Source organism: Esox lucius, chromosome 5, assembly GCF_011004845.1.
Source record: "Esox lucius isolate fEsoLuc1 chromosome 5, fEsoLuc1.pri, whole genome shotgun sequence".
Classification (NCBI taxonomy): domain Eukaryota; kingdom Metazoa; phylum Chordata; class Actinopteri; order Esociformes; family Esocidae; genus Esox; species Esox lucius.
Genome location: NC_047573.1, coordinates 22,095,834 through 22,119,575, shown reverse-complemented (window position 1 = coordinate 22,119,575; position 23,742 = coordinate 22,095,834). Strand labels below are relative to the sequence as shown.

The 23,742-nt window shown below is 46.5% G+C and overlaps 1 protein-coding gene across 2 annotated transcripts in view; it reads right to left on the bottom strand.

Moving 5' to 3' along the window:
• Window positions 1-23,742, bottom strand: part of camkmt (calmodulin-lysine N-methyltransferase) — a 108,806-nt gene that overhangs the window by 12,746 nt on the left and 72,318 nt on the right. For both annotated transcript variants that reach the window (XM_010888780.3, XM_020046913.2), the window contains exons 4-8: window positions 19,817-19,877; window positions 16,330-16,381; window positions 14,693-14,756; window positions 9,755-9,821; window positions 7,179-7,253 (exon numbers count right to left, since the gene is read on the bottom strand). In XM_010888780.3, coding sequence (XP_010887082.2) covers window positions 7,179-7,253; window positions 9,755-9,821; window positions 14,693-14,756; window positions 16,330-16,381; window positions 19,817-19,877 — 319 coding nt within the window. The remainder of the gene's footprint in view (window positions 1-7,178; window positions 7,254-9,754; window positions 9,822-14,692; window positions 14,757-16,329; window positions 16,382-19,816; window positions 19,878-23,742) is intronic.

Here is a 23,742-nt window from a genome sequence, read left to right as displayed (position 1 = left end):
GGTAGTAATACGTTATCTCTGAGGTTCCATATATCTGTCTGCCTCCAATTGGAACACATTGCATCGGCCTTCAGGGTGAACTCTGACCTTAGTACATGTGGGTGTGATGTGTGATGATGATATGGAGCAGGGTTTTTAGACAGCTGAAAACCTGTAGGGGAGAACAGGGATTTCATGCAGATGGGTGAGGATAAGGCCTTTGTACAGCATTGTAGAGCACAGATGAGATAAAGGCTGTAGTTCCCTATTTTTATTCACTCACGTGGTTTCACTAATCACTGATCTCTCCCTCGCTTATCGTAGATGGTTTTAGGCTCATTTATCAATGAACCACATGAAAATAGCCCCACAAGAAAAGTCAGTTCACAAATCCATTGTTAGGACACAAACGTGAGTTTGAAAACACTGGCTAGTCTATTGACCGCGATGACATCATGTTTCCATTGACTGGCCCCTATGTACTAGGAGAGGTCTGTGAGCGCGGTAAGGAAGAAGATTTTAGAAATGACAGAGTCTAACATACGTCGCGGTCTGAACTCTGACCTCCAATCAGGTTCACTAAGTGGTGAACTGATGTTCCCCCTTGTTTTGGGCGGTTGGGGTCACAGACGAACAATGGAGGTTGGGCCTGCGGGGGTGGGGTGAGGGGGGGTGGCTGTCTGCCCTCTCCCTGTCCCTCTCCCTCCCCCCCATCCTCTGGTCGGCGGTGTACCCCACCCCTCAGAGCACACCCTGAGACACATCCACCACTTCCCCTCGCATTGACCCCGACCCTGTCGCCATCTGATATACAACACAAACACACTCTTTAAGCACAACGTACACTCTACCACTCAGCTGGAGTGAGCGTGTACGACGGACGTCTGAACGTGTGTCTGCCGTGTCTACTAACACTTCAACGGCATTCTCCGTCCGCCATCTAACGCCTGCTAATAGCCTTCTACGGCATCCGCTCTCTCTGTCATCTTGCCGGTCTGACCGCTCAGTTTCGGAGGACCTGATTGGGCGGTGTGAGGGAAAGGGCTTTCGCCTATCAGTAGTCACGGAGAACAGGAGACATGCGGAGGAAGTAATTGAGGCCTACAGGGACACCTCCCATCACTCTGGCGAGGGAGTGATGGGAGGTGACCAACCACAGAACCGGAACTATGAGGGGATTCTATTTCTAAAGACGGAACTAGTCACTCGGCCGGTGTCACACGCCGGATAATACTCAGAACACGTCTCAGCGTCTCCCCGCGGAGAACGACCTCTGGTGTTTTTTCGGGCCTATATTGGAATGAGACACTTCGCTAAAACCTCTTTGGCTAGGATACAGGCCTGCCCTGTCCTGGGCATTCCCAGCACTCCGAGACGCTCCGGCGCTCCGAGGGAAACAAGGCCACTTAGTAAGGGCCTATAAATAGCGGCGAGGTAGTGCATCATGGAAGCATATTAACCCAGACCCATCCCTTATCCCCCAGGGGCCCTACAGGATGATATGCTGAGAACAACCGCAGAGCAGACGGAACAGGGTGTGTGTGTGTGTTTGAGTATGTGCTGTCTGGGTTATTTCGGGACGGCCTGAGAAACAAATGTGAGTGATTTCCTTGGCAAGGGGCTATGCTCACCGTTGATCATCTCAGTGCTACCTGTGGTGAGCCTAATCTGACCACGCACGTGGTGCGCAAGAGTGTGTGCTAGTTTGTGTGTCTGTGTGTGCGTGTACATGCGGGGGGTTGTGGTTCGACCCGACTTCTGCACTAAATCTGGTCTAATCCTGGCAGCATTAACTTCATCTGTGCAGTGAGACCTGAAGGATCCATTGATCCACGGGGACGCAGAGAGGAAAGCATTTACTAAATGACAAGTGGAAAATCATATGATGTTGCTTAGCTGCTTATTCTAATCAGATGATTGACATTACTGACGATTAGAGAGTAAAAACCCTCCTTTTTTTGGGCCAGGCTTTGTCTTTTTTTTAACCATGTTGCATTGTGTTATTTGTTTATTGCATATCACTAATTCTTCTGTGGCTGCAGCTCATGTAATGCCTTTTATGAAATTAAAAGGATTTCTAAAAAGTGACCCCCCCCCCCCCCCCCCCCACCCCCACACAGCAAGCACACATGCACATACAGTGACTTGTATTCAAGCCCCTGACTGATTCTCTCATTTACTGAATTAACAAATTGTATATTTTACTGTCAAACACTGTTAATTATTTCAATCAACTGTCAGAAAAATAAAGAAAACCGAAATGTGTTGCTTGCATAAGTAATCAATTCCTGTGCTGCGGAAGCTTCCAGTTTCCACAGATGAAAGATATTGCCCTAACAAGGACAAAGTTACCATACCATTGGCCTCTAACTGTGAACCACTAACAATGATGTCACATTTTCTGACACAAAAAAAATTATTTAGAAGGATTATTGGTCAGGCTGTAAATCTGAAGGAAAATAAAGACCACATAGTATTCTGCAAAGATTAAGTAATAGAAATGCATATATTGGGAAAAGGGAACCATATAATCAGGAAGTGGTAGGTTCATCACACCTTCTAGACACTGTCAAGGAAAGTCCATCTTTCAAAATGTCAAAATAAGCAGTTACTCAAAAAGTACCTTCAAAAGCATGACCCAGCTGCAATATGGGGAAAAACTCAAAGTGTTATGAGTGGCGGGGATCTAACACTGCCAATGCCTCAACGAATACCATCCCTGCAGTAAAGTATAGTTGTGGAAGCATCATGCTCTGGGGATTCTTCTCACCAGCAGGTGCTGGGCAGCTGGTTAAGGAGGAAGAATGAATGGAGCAATATAAAAGGAAACACGGTGAGAGAACATGCTTCAGTCCTTAATTTAAAAAAATAAAACACTGAAATTACTCACATGCATAAAAAGTCAGACACTTTCAGTCAGACACTATTCAGTAGTTTCCCGAAGCGCCCTTGGCAGCTATCACAGTTTTGATTCTTCTTAGGTATGCCTCTACAACTCTGCCCACCCAGATTTGGGCAGTTTATCTCGGCTGTGTACTTCAGACCGCTGTAATACTGGAAGGTCAATCATCACCCCAGTCTGAGGTCCTTGTGGGTGGATCAGGTTTTTCCCAGTCCCTGCTGCTGAGAAACATCCCCATAGTATGATGCTCCTATTATCATTTTTCATTGTAGACAGATGATGAGCAGCAACTTGTTTTTCAGACGAGATGCCATATTCCTTTTACCCAGGAATGGTTTCCTTCTAGCCATTCTACCATAAAAGCCAGATTTTTGGAGTTCAGCAGAGATGGTTGCCCCTTTGGCAGGTTCTCCCATCTCTGCAGTGATGCTCAGAAGCCCTGTTAGAGTGGCAATTCTTACCAAGAACATTCTTGCTTGGTTACTTAGTTTGGCTGAACAGCCAGTGCTAGAAACAGTCTTGGTAGTTCCAAACTTCTTCCATTTCACAATAATTGACCACACTATGCTCTTATGCACCTTCAATGCTTTATTGTGTGTTATTGTCTGCAGACTTGATGGCAAAAAATTTATAAATGAAGTCTATAACACAAAAAAATGTGGAGAAAGTGAAGGGGTCTGAATACTTTCCAAAGGCACACAAAAACCAGGTAAACGTGCTGTGCATGAAGAAGGCTTGATGATCAGTATTGAACAGAATAAACACTAGCCAGGGACAACAGCCATTGAAACAGGATGCTTGAGGGACTGTGTGTCTAAATGCAGAACACATAACGATGACAAACAGACACCACACATACATACACCGACAAGACACACACACACACACACACACACACAAACCCACTTACTGAAGGTGAACACACAAAGGACTTTATCTTCATGCCCACACATGGGCAGCTTAGAGGAGCCAGAAGACATGCCAGTGTCCCAGCTGCCAAGCACACACACACAACAACATCTCCCACTAGGACTCTGCAGGAATGCCAGCTCACCACCACACCAGTGTGTGTGTTATCCTTTTTTGTCTTCTACAGAGCCCCCCCCCCCATACACACACACACATATGTTGTGAGTGTGAGCAGATGTGTCTCATTCCCTGCACTATAAAGACAATACTTGGCCACAGCTACTTAAAGACACTGTCATGATCGTTCTCTGAACCCAACATCACCTCTCAGACGGACGTGGGCTTCACCAGACACAGTGTGAGAGCTGTTCTGCTGGAAATCTGTTCAGTACAGCTGTGTTGCCATGTGTCTCTCTGTCGGTGTCCTTCATAGTCTGTGTGTGTGTGTGTGTTTTTGGTCCTGGTCTTACTATGGATGAGGGAACCAGAAGTCCCCAAGAAGAGTACAACCTGACATTTCTGTCCCCACAGGTTTTCGGTTCCACTTTATTTGGGTAGTGAAGATTACCATATGTAGATGCCCTAGTTATACTATCAACAACATTATGTAAATGCTCGCAAAGGTTAGGGATAGATTTAGAACAGTTTTTAGGGTAAGGGTTAGGGAATGAGTTAGGGTTAGGCATGGGGTGACGAACAAAGTTAGGTTATATAGATATCTGAAATGTTACATATAGTCTTTGGATCTGTAAAATACGTATTGACTATCCAAATAAAGTGTTACCATAGTTTCTTTCTGGAACAAGTCTTTCCAGTTGAAGGGTTAGGTTTAGGGTAAAACCTACAATTGAGGTTATTGTTAAGGTTAGGGTTGGAGGATATGTATAATAAGGAATATATTTTTCATGTTCCCCACAAACATAGACCAATAGACGTGTGAGTGTAAGGTGTGTGGGTGTGCGGTTGTGTTTGTGTGCGCGCGCGCGCATGTGTACAGTGTATCTCCAGTGCCGCTCCATTGTCGGAAAGACTACAATTAATCGGAGAAGCGTGGCTGTTGACCTTTTCGCAGGTGATCGTCAGCCCGCCGTGCTCGCTCGTTAATCACACAGTCATCTCGCTCTCTCACTCTCCCCCGACGACGTCAATTACGCACCGATGGCCGGGCGCACGCAGCGACGGCTAGAACCGCCGTCTCGAGACCCTGCGGAAACGCACCCGCACAACGACGAGCTCCCAAACACTCAGCGACACGCACACACACACACACACACACGGACACTGACGTGCACAACAGGAAAAAAACATGCCAAATGCACGTATACATGAGTATCCACAAAAAACACACCTACAGGCACACAAACACACACACACACACACACAATACCCCCTATTACACGCTGTCCACCCTCCCGATGGAACACTGTTCATTTCACCTGCCCATTACCTGAGATCTGTGTGACATTAGAATAATGCTAACTTAACTAATGCTCCACTTATCTGGGAGGCCCTAAATGTAGCAGAGCTGTGCCGTGTTCCCTCCGTACGGCTGTCAGCTAGGCACAGGTCAAACATTTCAGCCACTCTGGAGAGCCTGGCAGCTACTGCCTGAGTGGCAGACGCACACACACACACAGAGACACACACACACAGACAGTGATGACGATAATGAGAAGTGAAGAGGAAGAACTAGGAAGGAGTTTTATGATGGAATCCCCATCATTAGAACTCACTCCATTTCCAGGATTATACACAACTACCTTTACACCCAAGTTAGCGACTGTGTTTGTTTTCTCAGAGCTCCGTATATCCAGTGGGTTCATGACCTCTGTATATCCAGTGGGTTCATGAACTCCGTATATCCAGTGGGTTCATGAACTCCGTATATCCAGTGGGTTCATGAACTCCGTATATCCAGTGGGTTCATGAACTCCGTATATCCAGTGGGTTCATGAACTCCGTATATCCAGTGGGTTCATGAACTCCGTATATCCAGTGGGTTCATGAACTCCGTATATCCAGTGGGTTCATGAACTCCGTATATCCAGTGGGTTCATGAACTCCGTATATCCAGTGGGTTCATGACCTCCGTATATCCAGTGGGTTCATGACCTCCGTATATCCAGTGGGTTCATGACCTCCATATATCCAGTGGGTTCATGACCTCCATATATCCAGTGGGTTCATGACCTCTGTATATCCAGTGGGTTCATGACCTCCATATATTCCAGTGGGTTCATGACCTCCATATATCCAGTGGGTTCATGACCTCCATATATTTCAGTGGGTTCATGACCTCCATATATCCAGTGGGTTCATGACCTCCATATATTTCAGTGGGTTCATGAACACTGAAAGATAGCAGCAGGGGTGGCCTCATATTACAGGTGTGTTGGATAATAATGTCTCACTGTCTCCATAAATACACATCACATCTTTCAAATATGTTGTTCATTTTTTAATCCAGCCTCTACAACTAAACAAAATGAGAAACCCCAAGGTGCCATTTTTTGCCAGAAAAAGCTGGCCTCACAAATTGTGACAAATCACAGAGATGCATTCCTCTAATCATTGTCTTTGATATGTCAGGTTTTGAGTCGTCAGAGGGAAGACTAGCTGATAAGTGGCATCCCACTAACGTGGAACCTCATATGATAACAAATAACAAAACAAGTGAGGGAGACAAAACTCTGAAACAAGGAGAGAAAAGACTGAGGAAGAGAGAGGGAGGAAGACAGTAATTGAGGGCCAGAAAGAGGGGAACAAAAAGACAGAGTGACAGAGAGAGAAAGATGGAAAGATAAAGGGGACAAATAAAACAGAGTAAAAGAGAACGGGAAGAAAGATAGCGATGAAGAGAAAATGGGAGTGAGGTAGAAAAACAGGAGGAATGCTGACGAGAAAGAGGGAGAGCTCTTAGTTTGCTGATCAGCGTTAAAATTAAGGAGCCGGAGCTAATTGAGATGTTTATGTGGCACCTTTTCTTCCTCTGTTCCCTTTCTCTTTCATTCTCTCTCTTCTTTGTCTCTCTATCTCTCCCCATCTCTCTATCTCTCCCTCTTTTTCACCAAGGCATAATTATTTGCAATTTGCCTAAGTCATCCATTTGCTGGGACTTCAAGCATGAAAAAGAGGCAATTTTGGGAAAATGGAAATGCCTGTCGGAGTCAGCCTAGGGGAAATAACGCGGGGCGCGGGGCTGTCTGATGGAGCCCATCTGATAACTGTCACAGGAGCAGGAATATTAATGTGGCCACGCCATGCTGCCGCTGATGTGTGTGCATGTGTGTGTGAATGTGTATAGGTGGTGGCCAGAGTGAACTTCGAGGGGTGCCCGGCGAAGAGTCCGTTGGCCACTTGTCAGGGGGTCACCGGCGCTTGTACCTACCAGTCGGCGCACATGACGATGTCAAAGTGTCCTTCCAGCGCTGTGACATCAGTTGCACTGTCCCACCTGACCACTCTGAGGGGAGGGAAACAGGGCAGGGTTAGGCAGGGCGACAGGGGCCCTGGAAACACACAGTCCAGCGGACTTATGCAAATGCATATGCCAAATTCTTAAAGTGATGCCCCACACGCAGGAACAAGTCGTTGGGATGTCGCCGGGACGCGGGGCGGTCGTGATACGATCCCAAGGTGTGTTCACAAGCGAATATTCATTAGTGCTAATCACGTACTGCAAGTCGACAGGAAAAGCTAGCGTACGAGCTACGACGGTTCCGGGGAGACCTGCGGTCATTATGCTAACAGCAGTTTAGCATTTGCTTGCGAAACTCCTCCCAACTCTACCTGGACCCGGAACTATCCCTTTAAATATTGTTTTTTTGGCTCCCACTCTCACTCTCTCCTTCTCCCTCTCTCCTCCTCCTCGAATGTGTCCTCCCCAGGCGTCTCAGCCCTCGGTGAGTACGCCTCAGCGAACCGAGGCGACACCTCTCCGAGTGAACCCTATCAGACATGACACCTGAAATCAACTGCTTCCTCGTCTCAGCACAGGAACCCCACCGCTGTGACCAGGACAGCCGTCACCACTGACAGGCCCCCTCCGTGGCGGCAGGAGCGTCATCCGTCGGCCACTGCTGTTGAGTACCCTGCTCCTGCTATTAATGTTCATTTACACTTGATAGGCTCAGCTCCCCTCCTGACACCCGCCTCCCGTCCACGCCCCCTCCCTGTGGTCACTCCATCCTGCATGTTTCAACGTCTCTTCATCTCTTCAGCCAGTTAAACACTTGACTACTTTTTTCTTTTCTCTCTCTCTCTCTCGCTTTCTCTCTTTTTCTCCATCTCATTTTCTCTCTCGGTCTCCGTCTGCCTCTCCCTACCTCCTTCTTTCTCTCTCTGTCTCTTTCCTCTTTAAGAGATCGAGCCCGGGCCCCAGACAGCCGAATGGGATTATTAATTAGCCATTATTAACACTCAGTAAACAAAAATTATGTCTTGTGGAAATACAATCTCATCTCACGGCGGGGGGCCCTGCGCCTGTTTTTTATTCAGTGACTTGAGAAAAGCGAATCCCCCCTCATCCAATCACGGGGCGACCTTCACCCCTCTCAAACCGCACGTTCTGACAGGAGGCTTAATCTGTAAAGAAAACAATCACAGTAATGCAGCCTAATTATACGTTTACTTTTTCACTTCATCATCCTTCTGTAAATACATGAGGAGGTGGGGAGGCGGGAGAGAGGGATTGGGAGGGAGGAAGAGAAGGCAAGAGAGCGAAAGAGAGGGGAGAAGTAAAAGGGAAGAGAAGGAGAGAGGGGAAGAGAGGGAGAAGGACAAGAAGAAAGGATGAGAAGGAAAGAGAGAGAAGACAAGGGAAATTGAGGGAGAGTGAGAGGGGAAGACAGGGAGGCCCTTTGAAGCTAGGATAGATGAAGACATCTAAAACCTCTTCAGAGACCGCAAAACAACTCCCCAGCCAAGGTCTCTGTTGCCTTTGTAAACTAAGGTCTGCTGTTTTCACGAAGGTAATACATGACCTGTTATGAAGGTACACGTAATACAAGATCTGTTACGAAGGTAATACATGACCTGTTATGAAGGTACACGTAATACAAGATCTGTTACGAAGGTAATACATGACCTGTTATGAAGGTACATATAATACAAGATCTGTTATGAAGGTAATACATGACCTGTTATGAAGGTACATATAATACAATATCTGTTATGAAGGTAATACATGACCCATTATGAAGGTACATATAATACAAGATCTGTTATGAAGGCAACACATGATCTGTTAGCGAAGCTATCGACTACTTTTCACAGAGGTAATACAATATTTTTCACTAAGTTGATACATTTCTTTTCACCAAGTTGATAAACGACCTTTTACTGAGTTGATCAATTATTTTTCACTGACATAATAAATGACCTTTTACCGAGTTGACAAAATACTTTTAACTGACGCAATAAATGTTAGTATCCAGGGGACAACAGTGTCTGGCGAGGTGGGGGTGGGTTCTTGAAGGTTTCTGGATGAGGACACGCTTTGAAAAATCCACACACACCAACACACGTCTGACGCAGTGACGGGGCGCACCGTGGCGCTTTCACACCCTAACCACGTAGCAACCCCCACCTCAGCAACATGACTGACCCACTCACGCTGACCCTCGTCTTAGCCTCTCAAGAAGGAACAACACGCCTGGGCACAAGGAAGACCGTGTCAAATACACACACAAGCCTCGTCCCATGTGATCAACCCCAACTCTACCTCCACCGCCGGACAAACTGAGATGGACAGCAGTGGTCTAACTCCAAACACCTCAATGCACTGATGACCGAGGGAAGGAAGTCGATAAGAAAAAAGGGTCATTGTTGAAAAGTGATAAATGCCACCTGGGTTCGGGGTAAGTTGTGTAGTATTGGATTTTTGTACTCATGAGCCGAAACTGAATGCCAATCCTACACCTGTTCAGAAGTGTGAGAGGGGTTATTGTCAGAGACGCGTCTCACCTGCTTGACACGTCTGTGACACCGAAGACCCCCGCCTCTCTGTTCCTCTCGATGACTCCACGCACATCTGGTGACCTCGTTAAGGCTACACGGGAACATCAGGTTTACCAGAAACGGCGGTCATATGAAGAAACTGACATGTTGTAGCGTGTTGTTTGCAAGGTTTTAGTCTTTTTTGAACTTCGTGTAGGGTCAGACACACACACACACACACACACACACACACACCGACACCAATCTCTTGGGACAGAGCAGAGCTTTGATCAACCAGAAGGCTTTTAACCTGCGGCCTATTCGCCTGACCTGAGCACAGCGACACACAGGGCCACTATAAAACACAGGCTGACTGATGTCAAAGTGTCTATTAATATACTGACTGGTGAGCCGCTACTGAGCTAATTCTATTAGGATGTCTCTGTCTTTAAAGCAGCAAAGAGCTGAAGCCAATCCAATCTAGAGTGTGGATGGAGAGAGAGAGAGAGAGAGAGAGAGAGAGTCGGAGGTCCCTGCTGGAACGATGAGCCGATCCGAGATGAAAGAGGCCTTGGATGGGCCCTTACACACATGCATGAGCATGCACACACGTTCTGACAGACAACACATGCACACACACTGTGAGAGGACAGGTCTGGTAGTAAGACTGCATTGAGATCATGGGCTGAGGAGGAAAACCGCTTAATGTGTAATCTCATCAGTACCACCACACTTGGGGAAGGTCGTCCTACACAGATCAGAGGAGTAACACACACGCTCACACTCACACACTAGTACGCACACTAACACACTCACCCTCACACTCACACTCACAATCACACTCACACACTAACACACTCACCCTCACCCTCACCCTCACCCTCACACTCACACACTAACACACACGCGCATGCACACGCTCACACACTAATACGCACACACACTCACACTCACATACTAATACACACATACAGACACGCACACTAATACACACTCACACACTCACACACTAACACACACGCGCATGCACACGCTCGTACACGCTCACACACTAATACACAGACACACGCACACGCTCACACACTAATACACACACACACACTCACAGACACGCACACACTAATACACACGCACACGCTCAGTTTAACAGGCTTGTTGGGGTCAATGTGAACTTGTACACAGACTATCTTAGACACTCACTAACACAAACATGACCAGACACAGTACTGAAACTGACGGCCATACAGAGAAGGACTTAAAGAGGCACGGTGTAGAATCCTGCCTATAATGTTTACAAGACTGAATTCAAACAGTAATACAAAGTGTCTCCTCCTCCTCTTCCTTTACCGAACGGGACCAGTATAGTACCAGCTAGTCCAGGGTGGTTTAGAGTGGGAAGGACAGGACTGCATTTGTCAAAGCCATGCATTGACTTCAGGTCAATGCAAACTGAAAGACGGACAGACGAAAATTAGAAATTAGGAATATCTAAGGAAACTCTGAACAATTTGTAGAAAATACTATTTAAAACATTAACTGAAAATATGAAATTCAGATGTCTGATGAATTACGCTTGTATTTTTGCTAGCAGTACAATAAAGAATCTTGCATATGGCCCTACTCAAAACTTAAACAGGTTCTCTCTCTAACATACACACACATTCATACATTACATACTCATATTCCTACTTGTGTAGCCAGTGTGTCAATGGTGTAGTGGATAGGTTTGTTCTGGGTGCTTTTAACAGAGGAATATGTCCTTCAGGGTCTGCATGACATTCAGCAATCAGACAATGAAAATATCTCAAATGATTTTCAGTTTTTCAGTAATTCAAGGCCATAAGGGACCTTGCAGATGAGTCGTTTGGTGAGGATTTGTGTAATTGTCAGGTGTACTCGTGGATGTATGGCATGGTGTGTGCCTTTGAGTCCAAGTTGAAAAGACAGAACAGTAGCAGGTTAAACAGACATGTTAGTAGCAAGTTAAACAGACATGTTAGTAGCAGGTCAAACAGACATGTTAGTAGCAGGTTAAACAGACATGTTAGTAGCAAGTTAAACAGACATGTTAGTAGCAGGTTAAACAGACATGTTAGTAGCAGGTCAAACAGACATGTTAGTAGCAGGTCAAACAGACATGTTAGTAGCAGGTCAAACAGACATGTTAGTAGCAGGTCAAACAGACATGTTAGTAGCAGGTCAAACAGACATGTTAGTAGCAGGTCAAACAGACATGTTAGTAGCAGGTCAAACAGACATGTTAGTAGCAGGTCAAACAGACATGTTAGTAGCAGGTCAAACAGACATGTTAGTAGCAGGTCAAACAGACATGTTAGTAGCAGGTTAAACAGACATGTTAGTAGCAGGTTAAACAGACATGTTAGTAGCAGGTTAAACAGACACGTTAGTAGCAGGTTAAACAGACATGTTAGTAGCAGGTTAAACAGACATGTTAGTAGCAGGTTAAACAGACACGTTAGTAGCAGGTCAAACAGACATGTTAGGTTAAACGGTTTCACTAAGAACTTGAAAAGCCACTTTGAGAGGGTATTTACTGTTTCTTTCTTACTGTTGATTGAGATAAACTCCTTTTCCATTTAATCAACTCTCAATAGCCATATCTGCTCATCTATTTCTCTCCATTGCCTTTCTTTTCTCTCACCCTTATCGCACCATTCCATCTATTTCTATCATGAGACCGACAGCACAAAAATAGTCTTGAGGGAAAAAAGCCTGTGAATGTTGTGAAAGTGGCTCACTGGACCAACACAGCTGATTATCCATCTCTGTGGCCCCTTTTCTCTTTAAACAAAGCCGTAGACAGTGTTGAATTGTGCAGGTTTCCGTCATCAGAAGTCGTGCGATGCCATTGTGCTGGGACTCATTGTGCCTAACCGGGCAGTTCTGCAGCTGCATCTGAATCACTACTGGGAAATGTTCGGTCAAAGCTGACTGTGTGGATAAAACTGGCGTTGTGTCTTCATAGTGCCAGTACAGTGTCCCGGGAGAAAAGAGAGGGCGGGGGGAGGTAGGGAGAAGGATGGAAGGCGTGTAAGGACGGGAGGATGAGGAAGGAGAGCGAGAGGAGGAAGAGGAGGAATGGGGGGCGGGGTTTGAAAGACTGGTGAATTTGGGGTGTATTAAAACTGTGTAAACCGTCCTTTGCTCCAGGCTCTCGCCAGAAAAGGAATGTTGAATGAATGCGTCAACAGAGAACTGGGCTGCGTGCACGCGGCATAGAGAAAGACAGAGGGCTCGGGGGTCGACGTGCAACGGTGTGTCCACACAGCCCATGAATATCAAGCAGTCACTTAGCCGGCAATGGCCACCAGACAGTGTAAACCAACAGGAGATAATGGAGCTGGCCATGCAAACCAATAGGAAAACAGGAAGCTGTCAGACTGGGTTCAGGCTGAGGGTGAGGATAGACCAAATTTCCTCTGGATAGGACGTTCTTTTGCCCCAAGTACCAAACAAACAGTTGGAAAGCCACATGGCCACAGCTGTCAAGCTACTCAGCGGGTTGTCTAAGTAACCTGCTTGTAGAACAGGGGTAGGCAATATTGACTTAGCAGCTGGTGGTCAGGAAATCAGCAACAACTAACCCAAAAAGAGATTCCCTACCTTGATTGCATTCAGACATATTATCAGACAATATTTCCATTCAACACCATTCATATTTCATATTTTAAGTATTCAGTTACACTCAGACTATGTTTGTTTTCTACTGAGTCATCGTTTTACTTTCCTACTTGTGGAAATATTTCCTAACATTGGATTTCTAATTATTTTGGATACAGATTTCAAAGGTATGCTAAACATCCTTTCCCAGAAGGGGCTTTCTATCGATTAAATTTTTTTACGAAGATCCAAAACATCTGAAATTCTTTGTGGCAATTTTAAATGGAATGTTCCTTTATTCAGTTGAATGAAATGTATGCTCAGTTATCTAGCATTGTAACTTTGGCCCTGAGCGTGAGTTGAAAGGACACTGCATTTGGAGATACTTTGTCACAGTAGTCCGGTTAGCCAAGGTTCTTATTTCTCCAAAGCACACTGGGCAAGGTCTTGCCGACCACTTTCCATCCCTCGTGTAATCAAGCCTTAGAAGGATGGGTTGAAATGAAATGGAATGAATTCGGCTGTATTCAAAGTAAACACACATTCCCTCACATTCTCGGACAACTCTAATATTCTTTGACCTTGTGGGAAAAAAAGAAAGACATAAAAACACACATATTCATGGATTGCACCCCGATCACTCAGTCGCATTGTTGCCATGGTCACTAACATTCTATAGCCACCACAGTCATATTGATGACCAGAAGTTGAACAAGGGGATAATTACTTTAAACCGGGCTAATTACTGTTTACTGTAAATTACACTATAGGGAGCTTGGAAATACAACAACAGTGAGAAAGTAGCTAATATATCATTGAAAAAAACACTGTTGCCGTCATAATATTACTATCGATGTACTTTGACAGATGGCAATGATGTTATTAGCAATCAAAGTTGGTTCTGTGGACTCCCCCAAGTTAGTTACTAAATCTAAAAACAGCATAGTGACATCAAAATGATGACAAATGTTAGGCCACTTATTATTTGCCTTTGTTAGAGATGGAATCGTGTTTGCAACCCTTAGTGAAGCACTTCAGATCAAATCTTCATCACCTCCCATTGAGGACGCATTTACTGGAATGCTCAGTCAACACCAAAATGAATGTTCAAAATTGTACTGTGACAAAGCGTGCACTCCATGAATATGTATATAGACTAGCACGCGCACACACGCACAAATGCATATAAACACATACACCCAACCACTAACACATACCCATGTACACACACACACACACACACACACACCAACTCACAGAGCCTCTGTGGATTTGTTTATGACCCAGAGTTGAGTGCTCTGTGTGTGTGTGTGTGTGTGTCTCCTGGATTGAGAGAGAGGATACTGTGAATGGCCTTCTCGTTCCCATCTGATAGCAGAACTTCCTTCACGTCAGCACAAATGGCAATCTGAAAAGAGAGACAGAGGAATCAGGGAGCAGTAGATGAGACAGAAAGACGACAAGAACCCAAAACAAAAGCAATAGCTCCTGGAGAGTCAGCCCCGTATCCTCCCTCCACAAAACACACAGGATAGGAGCATCCCCTCATCTACAAAGCTTCATTCCACAGCGGCTCCGTCTCTCCCTCCGTCGTCCCCTTCACCTCATCCTCCCCTCCCTCCTCTACTCAGCCGCCCTGTTTTTTTTTTTCTTCCTTCTCCATTTTATGTCTGCATTATTTTAATCATTCAATCAAATCAGTCAATACTTTTATCATTCCCGTTAGCTGTGGGCCTCTATCTTGCTATCACTCTGTTCAGTAATTGCATTGTGACAGGGGATGATGGCGAGCAGAGAGCCTTTCATTTGCCGGTTTGTGTTTATCAGGCGGAGCCATCACGCGCCGCTGTCACTCTGCTCTCAGCTCGCTCGGCCTGCCAGATGCCCTTCATATAACTTTGCGCCGCAGATGGAGGAGTGCTTTGTGCTGCGGCTCACTCGCACCAGCTTTTTCTAGCCCCTCTTTTCTCTCGGCGATGTGAAAAGAAGAGAATAACCTGTGTGTGGCACCTCCGCGAATATGCTCACCTTGATGTAAGATTTCTGTGGTTAAATGTTTTCGACGACACACTGGCAAGACCATTGAATGTCAGTCGATACCCCCACGGACCCCCACCAGACACACCCCCATGGACCCACAGACACACCCCCATGGACCCACAGCCACACCTCCATGGACCCACAGACACACCCCCATGGACCCACAGACACACCTCCATGGACCCACAGACACACCCCCACGGACCCACAGACACAACTCCAGTCCAACGTGGCACCAGATATATAAACATCCAGAGAAAAGAGACATGGCGGTCCCTCTTCTGCTGCCCTCCATCCTTTCCTCTGCACCTCTCCCCCTCTCTCCCTGAGGGACATGAGGGGTCAGAGAGCCCAGTCCTGTCCCACCAGCTGGCCGGGCGTCGGGCCGGAGCCCGGGGCACATCAGAACCAGGCCAGCCATGCAGAATGGAAGAGCAGGACAAGACTTCAATTCGCTGTGTCAACCGTGCCCAGAAAGACCCCCTACAGGGAACTACTAGGAGAGAGGGAGGGTGGTGGGGTAGATAGGAAGGGGGGGGCTGTGTGAGGGACGGTCTCCAGCAGAAGCAGCAGTCTGTAATGTCACAACAGGGATATTGACTCTGGGAGATAAAGCCAGGCTGGTCTTCAGAAGACGGCTGCGGATCGATGACACGCTAAAGCTTGTCGATGTGGAGGGGCTCTTAAGACCTCAGCTAACAGCCCCTGAGCCTGGCAGCACAGAGGACTGGCCTAGGGCGCTCTTCTCACACACACACACACATACACACACACACACTCATACTTGTGGACGCACAAACACAGATGTGTGATGGATTGTGATGGCCAGCACAGTTCGCGTATGGATTCACCAGGGTCAATATGATTAGTTAAAGAGCAGAAATACAAGGGGAAATATGGGGCTGTATAGATCACTGCATCTTGGGGGGTATTTCACCTACCATGAGCCCCGCAAGACAGGTCATCCCTCCTCCTAGCTCACACACCGCACCCCTGGATGGGAGAGTGAGAGACAAAGACGTGTTTCGGTTATGTGGAGTCATAGCAACCTGCCCTTCATTCAATCTCTTCGCTTGGCGCCAACCACCCATCTACTTCGAAACACTCTGTCGTAATAAAACTGATCCGATTTCCCTGGACGTTTGCTTCGGCTGTCAGGTACTGGGCCGAGGCAACCCGCTGCAGAGTGAGATTCAAGCGCACAGCCAGACCCCACGGGTCTGGTTTCGTCCCCTTGACACAGCCCTGGTGACCCCCTGCCCCCTGACCACTGCGAACCTCTGACTGTGGTGACAGAAGGAAAAACAGAGAAACCTGCTCACTCCCCAAGCCCCGCTCAGAGCCCCTCACACTGGGGACTCGAGAAGGCTTATCTGACAGCACCAGAACTGTGACGCTTCTTTCGGTGCATACCCATTCCAGGGCACCCTGTCCTTTCACAAAGAAAACAGAACTTTCCCCTGCGATCCCGCCAGCTTCTCTGGGGGGGGGGGGGGGGGGGGGGGGGAGTTACTACGCTGGACAAACGACGGGGCTTGTCACGACCATTCCGGATTATCTGAACCGGAGTCGTTCCATTTCTGCCGGGGGTTGACGCTGGCCATCGGAACGGCGTTCGCCCATATCTTAGGATTGACTGACCCATGTTCAACTGCTGTTCACATGGAACCCTTCACCACCTCAGCCTTCAAAGTTCTCGCTTGAATATCAGAGAGAGGGAGGGAGTGCGAGGTAACGGGTTTGTAGTGGAATACAGAACAAGGTCAGAAGGAAATGGAGAGGAAGAAAAGATAGGGACAGTCGAGGAGACGGCGAGTGAATCTGTTTTTAGACCCGTCACCGTCCTGAGCCTGCACTTCAGAGGGGTTGAAGACAGGCTCGGCGTCTGTCTTCAAACTTCTTCACTGTAGCGCTGCCTTCGACACCCCTTATCAATCCCTTCCAAGAGATTGGAAACCCATATTCGTGTACCCCTGGTTTAGATCCTAAGATATGCTTTGGTGTTCCTCAAGGCTCTGTTTCAGGATCAACTTTGATTTTACTGTACATGCTGCCTCTTAGTGGCGTCAATCATTAACACAAAGTACATTTTCACTGCTACAAAGAAGACACAGCTGTGCATTTCAATGAAACACGATGAAGCCCCAAAATAGCTTACCCTGAAGTGTTTTTCAAATTTTTTTCATACAACAAATGTTAACTGTTGCACAGTCATCTCCTAAATAACTGTAAAGGACCTCTGTGTTACTCTGGCATCTCACTTTTGATGAACGTAACACATATCAAAAGCACCCTTTTCCATCTCCGGAACATTGCAAAATTTGAAATGAAACCTTTTGTGGAAAAATGATACAGAAAATCGTATCTACCTTTGTATTACTTCAAGACTATTGTATATGCTATTCTTTCCAGACTCTCGAAAATGACAGTAAATTACCTTCAAGTAGTGTGCAATACGGCTGCAAGCTTCTCGAACAGAATCCAAAAATGTGAGCACATTACTTCAGTATTAGTCTCTTTACTCTGGCTGCCTGTCAACCGTGGTTTAAAGTTTACTGTTAACCTACAAAGCACTACATGGACCGGTTTCTACTAACCTCCCTGAACTGGTCCAGCCATACATTCCTGTATGTACACTAACATCCCAAGACACAGGACTCCTTATTGAATCTAGAATTTCAGTACTAGAGTCAGTCAGAATTCTATGTTGAGGTATCATTTTGGATCCAAGGAAAGCTCCCTTTAATATTCCTGGTGTCCATATGAATCTTAGGAGGACCAGAGCCCTTGGATCATATTTTAGGACCACCTGGTCTTAAGAGTTCTGGCTGTTTTTGTCAAAAGTGTTAGTTGGGTTTTTTCTGTCCTTGTTCACCTGGTTGTTCAAATGATCTGGATTCTGCCTGAAGACTCTGGAAATAGCACACCAGTATTTATTGACCTGCTGGTCAACTGAACACACAAAAATATTGATGTGGTCAAAAAAGGTACTCTTATAAACTTCACCCGGCACAGCAAAAAGAGGACTTCTAGCCACCCTGAAAGAGTTCTCTGGGTTTCTTTCTAGGTTCCAACCCTAATATGTCTTTTCTAGTCTCCTTGCCACTGAGCATACATTTTAATTGCTCTTTGGGGTTTCATGCTGGGTATCCCTAAAATGCTTGCTAATGCAAACTAGGCGTTATTAAATAAATTGATCGATCGATTGATTGAGTGAATGAATGTGGAGTTGTTCCTGAGGTTTTGACTCAGGCCTGGCTGGGGATCCTGGCTAACAGGGTGAAGGACAAAGCTGCTGCCTTACACCACAATAACCCTAATTAATTGCAGATAACACCTCTTTGTAAGGTGTGTGCAAGGGTGAGTGTGTGTGTGTGTGTCTGCGCGCAAGGGTGAGTGTGTGTGTGTGTGTGTGTGTGCATTGATTGGAATTCTATTCCGGCCGACTCATTGATTGCGGTAGTCCCTAAGCAAGCCAGAGTCGGTGTCTTGGCAGACGTTGACATCGTTTCGTCTCCTGTCTCCCGTTTGTCCGGTAGAGGGGACGTTAACACGACGGCCCTGGCCCCCGGGCTCCCGCGCGCAGTGGCGTGTGTTTGCCCGAGACCGGCTACGCACACTGACATGGTACATTATCATTTACAGTACATGCGCTTCTATCTCTCCCACCCCTTTTAGCTTCTGTCCGCTGTTTCTGCTCCTGGTACCGTCCCTTTAAGAGGCGCTAAATACTCTGCCAGGGCAGCCCTTTGGAGTACAGGGCTGGAATTAAAAGAGTGTGCTGTCCAGCCGGGTTGAGGAGTTGGTGACAGGTAGTTATTTGGCTGTGCTGTCTAGAGAGAGAGAGAGAGGGAGAGAGAGAGAGAGGGAGAGAGGGAGAGAGAGAGAGAGAGAGGGATGGATGAACTGAGACCCCCCCCTTTATTCTAGCTGCGTGTCTGATAGCAGTCCTTAAGAGAGAGGGAGTCTATTCTAGTTGTGTGACCAGTTCCTGATGAAAGATGGACGTGCACACTCAAGCGTGCACATACAGACATAGCCTTGATCTTTGTCCTGTTGTCCCTCCCTCTGTCCCTCTCCCTCCCTCCCTCCCCCTCTCCCTCCCTCCCTCCCCCTCTCCGAGTGCCCGGCCCGGCTGACCTTCAGCGCGGCACCCTGATCGATATCCCTCTACTCCTGCCTCTTGAATGTAAAAACAGGAAATCAAAGGGTCGTGTACCGCCTTGAGTGAAAATCAAACGTCCCTCACGTCTCTCAGTTCTTTCTCTCTTTCCCCCTCAGCAGCAGGCCGGGGACTGTAGCTGGGGCCCCCAATCTACATTTTACTACCTGAGTGAGCAGACAGAGGAATGGGGGGAGGGAGGAGGAGAGAAAAGAGAGGGATGGAGGGGAGAGGATGTGGAGTGGAGAAAGATCTCGGCCACTCACCTGAACATGTGGCGTTTCTTTAGGCAGTAGTGGGCCATTACCTCTTCAGAAGGCCACACACCTGGGAGAAGCACAAGAGGAGAGAGAACCATATCACCACGTATCACCGCTGCTCCCTCGCTGCACCAGTTTCCACTAAAAACTAGCCAAGACTAACGAACTTAACGCATAAAAGACATTGAGCCGTAGGGTAGCTAGACGAAGGACATGTTCTTTCAAAGGTGGCGATTGGGAGAAGAGTGACACTGGTCTGTAAGTGTGGAAACCCACTCTGCCACTTGACCGTCAGTAAGGGCACTCTTAAAATAACACTCATCAAGACCTGTTGCCTAATAGTCCCATAGTCCTCTCATCACTTTCTATTATTATGCCTATTCCAAATAGACGATTAACACTATTTACAAAGTGTCATTAAGTAGCCTAAAGTAACTCTTGACTCCTATCGCTCCTTTAAGATCATGTCATTCTTCGACGAGTATCCTGTTGTTTTGCCTACGACAACACAGAGCAGGCCTACTGTCCTCATAGCCTGTGTGGTGTGTCTGAAAGCCTTCCACAAAGCTGCTACCTTGCCTGTGATACAAGCACTCCCCCACACGCATGCACACACCACACACACACACTAACACACAACTCTGCAGCAGCTTCACTATAGCTGTAAGCTGTGCAAACGTGTGTGTATGAAAGTGTGTGTGTGTGTGTGTGTGTGAGAAGGTCCGCTGGGTGATAATCACGGGCAGCGAGCGGGTCTGTCTGTCTGCCTGTCTTATCACCTACTGTCAGCCATGCTCCTTCTGTTAGGTAGAGAAACTGCCATAAAGCTGCTATTGTCTCTCCCACTCTCTCTGTGTGTAACACACACACACACACGCACAACGATGGAGAGAGGAGGAAACAGACAAACCCTTCCTTGGCAATGGAAGAAGTAAACACTCATTTGAATAAAACTTCAGCCTTAGCAGCTGTCTTTGAAAGGAAGGCTAAGGATCTGCCCAGCTCGGGTTGACTTTCTGTGTGTGTGTTTGTGTGTGTGAGTGGAGCTAAAACACATAAACATGTGTTGCATGTACGTCTGTGTTACTATGTAATTCACAAACTGTGTCACTGTGTGCGTTTGTGTACATGTGTGTGTATGTATATGCTGGTGCATTCCTGTCGGTCTATGTGTAAGAATCTGTGCATACAGCGAGAGGTGGCAGAGACAGAAAATGTGTTCTTGAAAGAGAGAGAGAGAGAGAGAGAGAGGGATGGAGAGAGGGAGAGAGATGGAGAGAGAGATGGAGAGAGGGAGAGGGAGAGGGAGGGAGAGAGAGATGGAGAGAGGGAGAGGGAGAGGGAGGGAGAGAGAGAGGGAGAGGGAGGGAGTGAGAGACAGATGGACGGAGAGAGATGGAGAGAGAGAGGGATAGAGAGAGAGAGAGGGATGGAAAGAGAGAGGGATGGAGAGAGAGAGGGATGGAGAGAGGGAGAGCGAGAAAGAGGGAGGGAGAAAAGACAGTCGATATAATAAGCGGCTTACAGGGAACCACTCTCCACCTCTCACACAGCTCGTCTCTCTGTACCGGCGGCCTACAGATTAGCTCAACCGAAGAGGATTTAATAATGCCTATTGATAAAACGTCCAAATATTCCTCTCCTATTAAAATCAGACCCGCTCGCTTCTCACCCCGCAAATACACTCCGCCTGTCTCCTGATGAACCCGCTGATGTCCACAGACGGTACAATTTACCAGGCGCCTGCATCATGCCACTTTAGAAGCGTGAGAGGTCAGCCTGAAGCAGCTTATGATATTTTAAAATGTTTTCTCTAGTAGTCTGTTACTGCAAAGAACATGTTTTTATGGTCCCTGTTGAAGTTTTCAGAGCGTCTGAATGAAGGTGATACCTTCCCAGGGGAGGTCCTCCAGTGAAAGGCTGAATAGTGAAGAGGAAGTTACAGAGATGTGGACATTGTGTAATTCAATCAGAATAGTATACATTGGTGTCTTTCCATGTATACCTACCTGGATGTTTGTGTGTGTGGGTGTGTGGGTGTGTGGGTGTGTGGGTGTGTGTGTGAGCTAAGTACAAAAGCTTTGATTGATGCATTAATAAAGCATATGTGGAATCTAATCCTGCACTCAAATAACACTAACAGCCATTGGCGGTAGTGTGTGTGTGTGTGTGTGTGTGGCCTATCCTGGGGGAAGAGAACAAAGACTTCCCTAGCGAGTGATTGTGTGTGTGCGTGCGTTTGTGTGTGTGTGAGTGCACATGCGTTTATATACGTCCCAGGTGGAAACCCACTCTGGGAAATGAGCGGATCATGAGGTGAGACCAGATTACTCTCTTCCTGAGGATAATGAAATCATTTCTCACCTTCAATTATCAGATGAGGAAAAGACCTATGGGGGTTGTTGATTCGGCCCTGCCCTTCACTGGCCGGTAAACAGGCTAAAGTCTTCATCCGCAGCGCTTGGCCCCAAAATCCTCCCCCACACCACCTCTCTTTTATTTATAGAATGAAATGACTTGCTCTGTAAGAGGCATTAGGGGATGCGGGCATATGGTAAACATATTCAGCAACATGGTCCCCGTACATGGGCTGACTGAATGTCAGGCTTTAGGAGTAGGTCTGTTACGTGTGGAACAGAAAACTTGCAGAGAAGATCAGCTCCTCGAACAGTGGACCCAACATCTGAGAGGTTAGGATACGATCTAGACACATCATCCGACTGGTCAGGATACAACCCGGACCCAACATCCTACTAGTCAAGACACAATCTAGAACCAACATCCTACTGGTCAGGATACAACCGAGAACCAACATCCTACTGGTCAGGATACAACGTAGAACCAATTTCTAACCAGTCAGGATACGACCTAGACCCAAAATCCTTCTGGTATGTATACAACCTAATGCCAACATCTCGCTTTTCAAGATACAACATAGATGCAACATCTACCTGGTCAGGATATGACCTAGACCCAACATTTAGCTTGTCAGGTCACAACCTAGACCCAACATGTAACTGTTTAAGACACAACCTAGTAATCTACTAATCAAAAAGTCCTTTTTCGGACTAACAATTTTTTTCACTGAACGTTTTCAGATCTTCAATCAAAACCACATTAAACAAAGAAAAAACTGATTGAACAACTAACACAAGATTTATATAGTTATATTGACAAGGCCATTTCAAATGTTTTGCTTTTTTAGCCATTTTGATGTAGACTTGCTTGTCTGTTTTGGATTATTGTCTTCCTGCATGGCCCAGGTGTTCATCAGCTTCAGCTGAAGGCTGGATCACCTGACATTCTCTTTTACAATTCTCTGACGCAAAACTGAAGTTATCATGTTTTCATAGAAGTCTTCCAGTATGTCACCCAGCGAAGTTGTCTACAAAACATCTTGCTAGCTTCGCCAAGCTTGACAACTGACAAATGGGCAATACTGAGAAATGATGTGTTTGGTTTACACCAGACCTAACAAGACCCATATCATCCAAAAAGCTCCACTTTTGACTCATTTGTCCATAGAACATGATTCCTGGACTCTTGACAAGTCTTTACAGGTGCTTCCAAGTGCATTTTGGCAAATAGTAGTTGCCAGAGTGGGTTACACAACCCGCAGAGATGACACAAAAAACAAAAACAAATCCTCTCCTTTCTTGCCTTCCTCCTCTCCCCTCTGCTCTTTTCCTCTCCTCTCCAACACCAGCAATTTGAGGACTCCAGGTCTCCATCTGTTAGGCTTAAAAACCTGTATAGTTGCTCACATTTCATTCATTAGACACTGATACCAGAAAGACTAACCCCTGGCCAATTGGAAAAGGGGGCAATGAAGCAGGTACAGATGTAGGTTCATAATTTGACTCAATTTGCTTGAACTATCCTCCAGCAACAGGAAATTAAAACCAACAAGTGTGAATATTTTATAGGGGTTG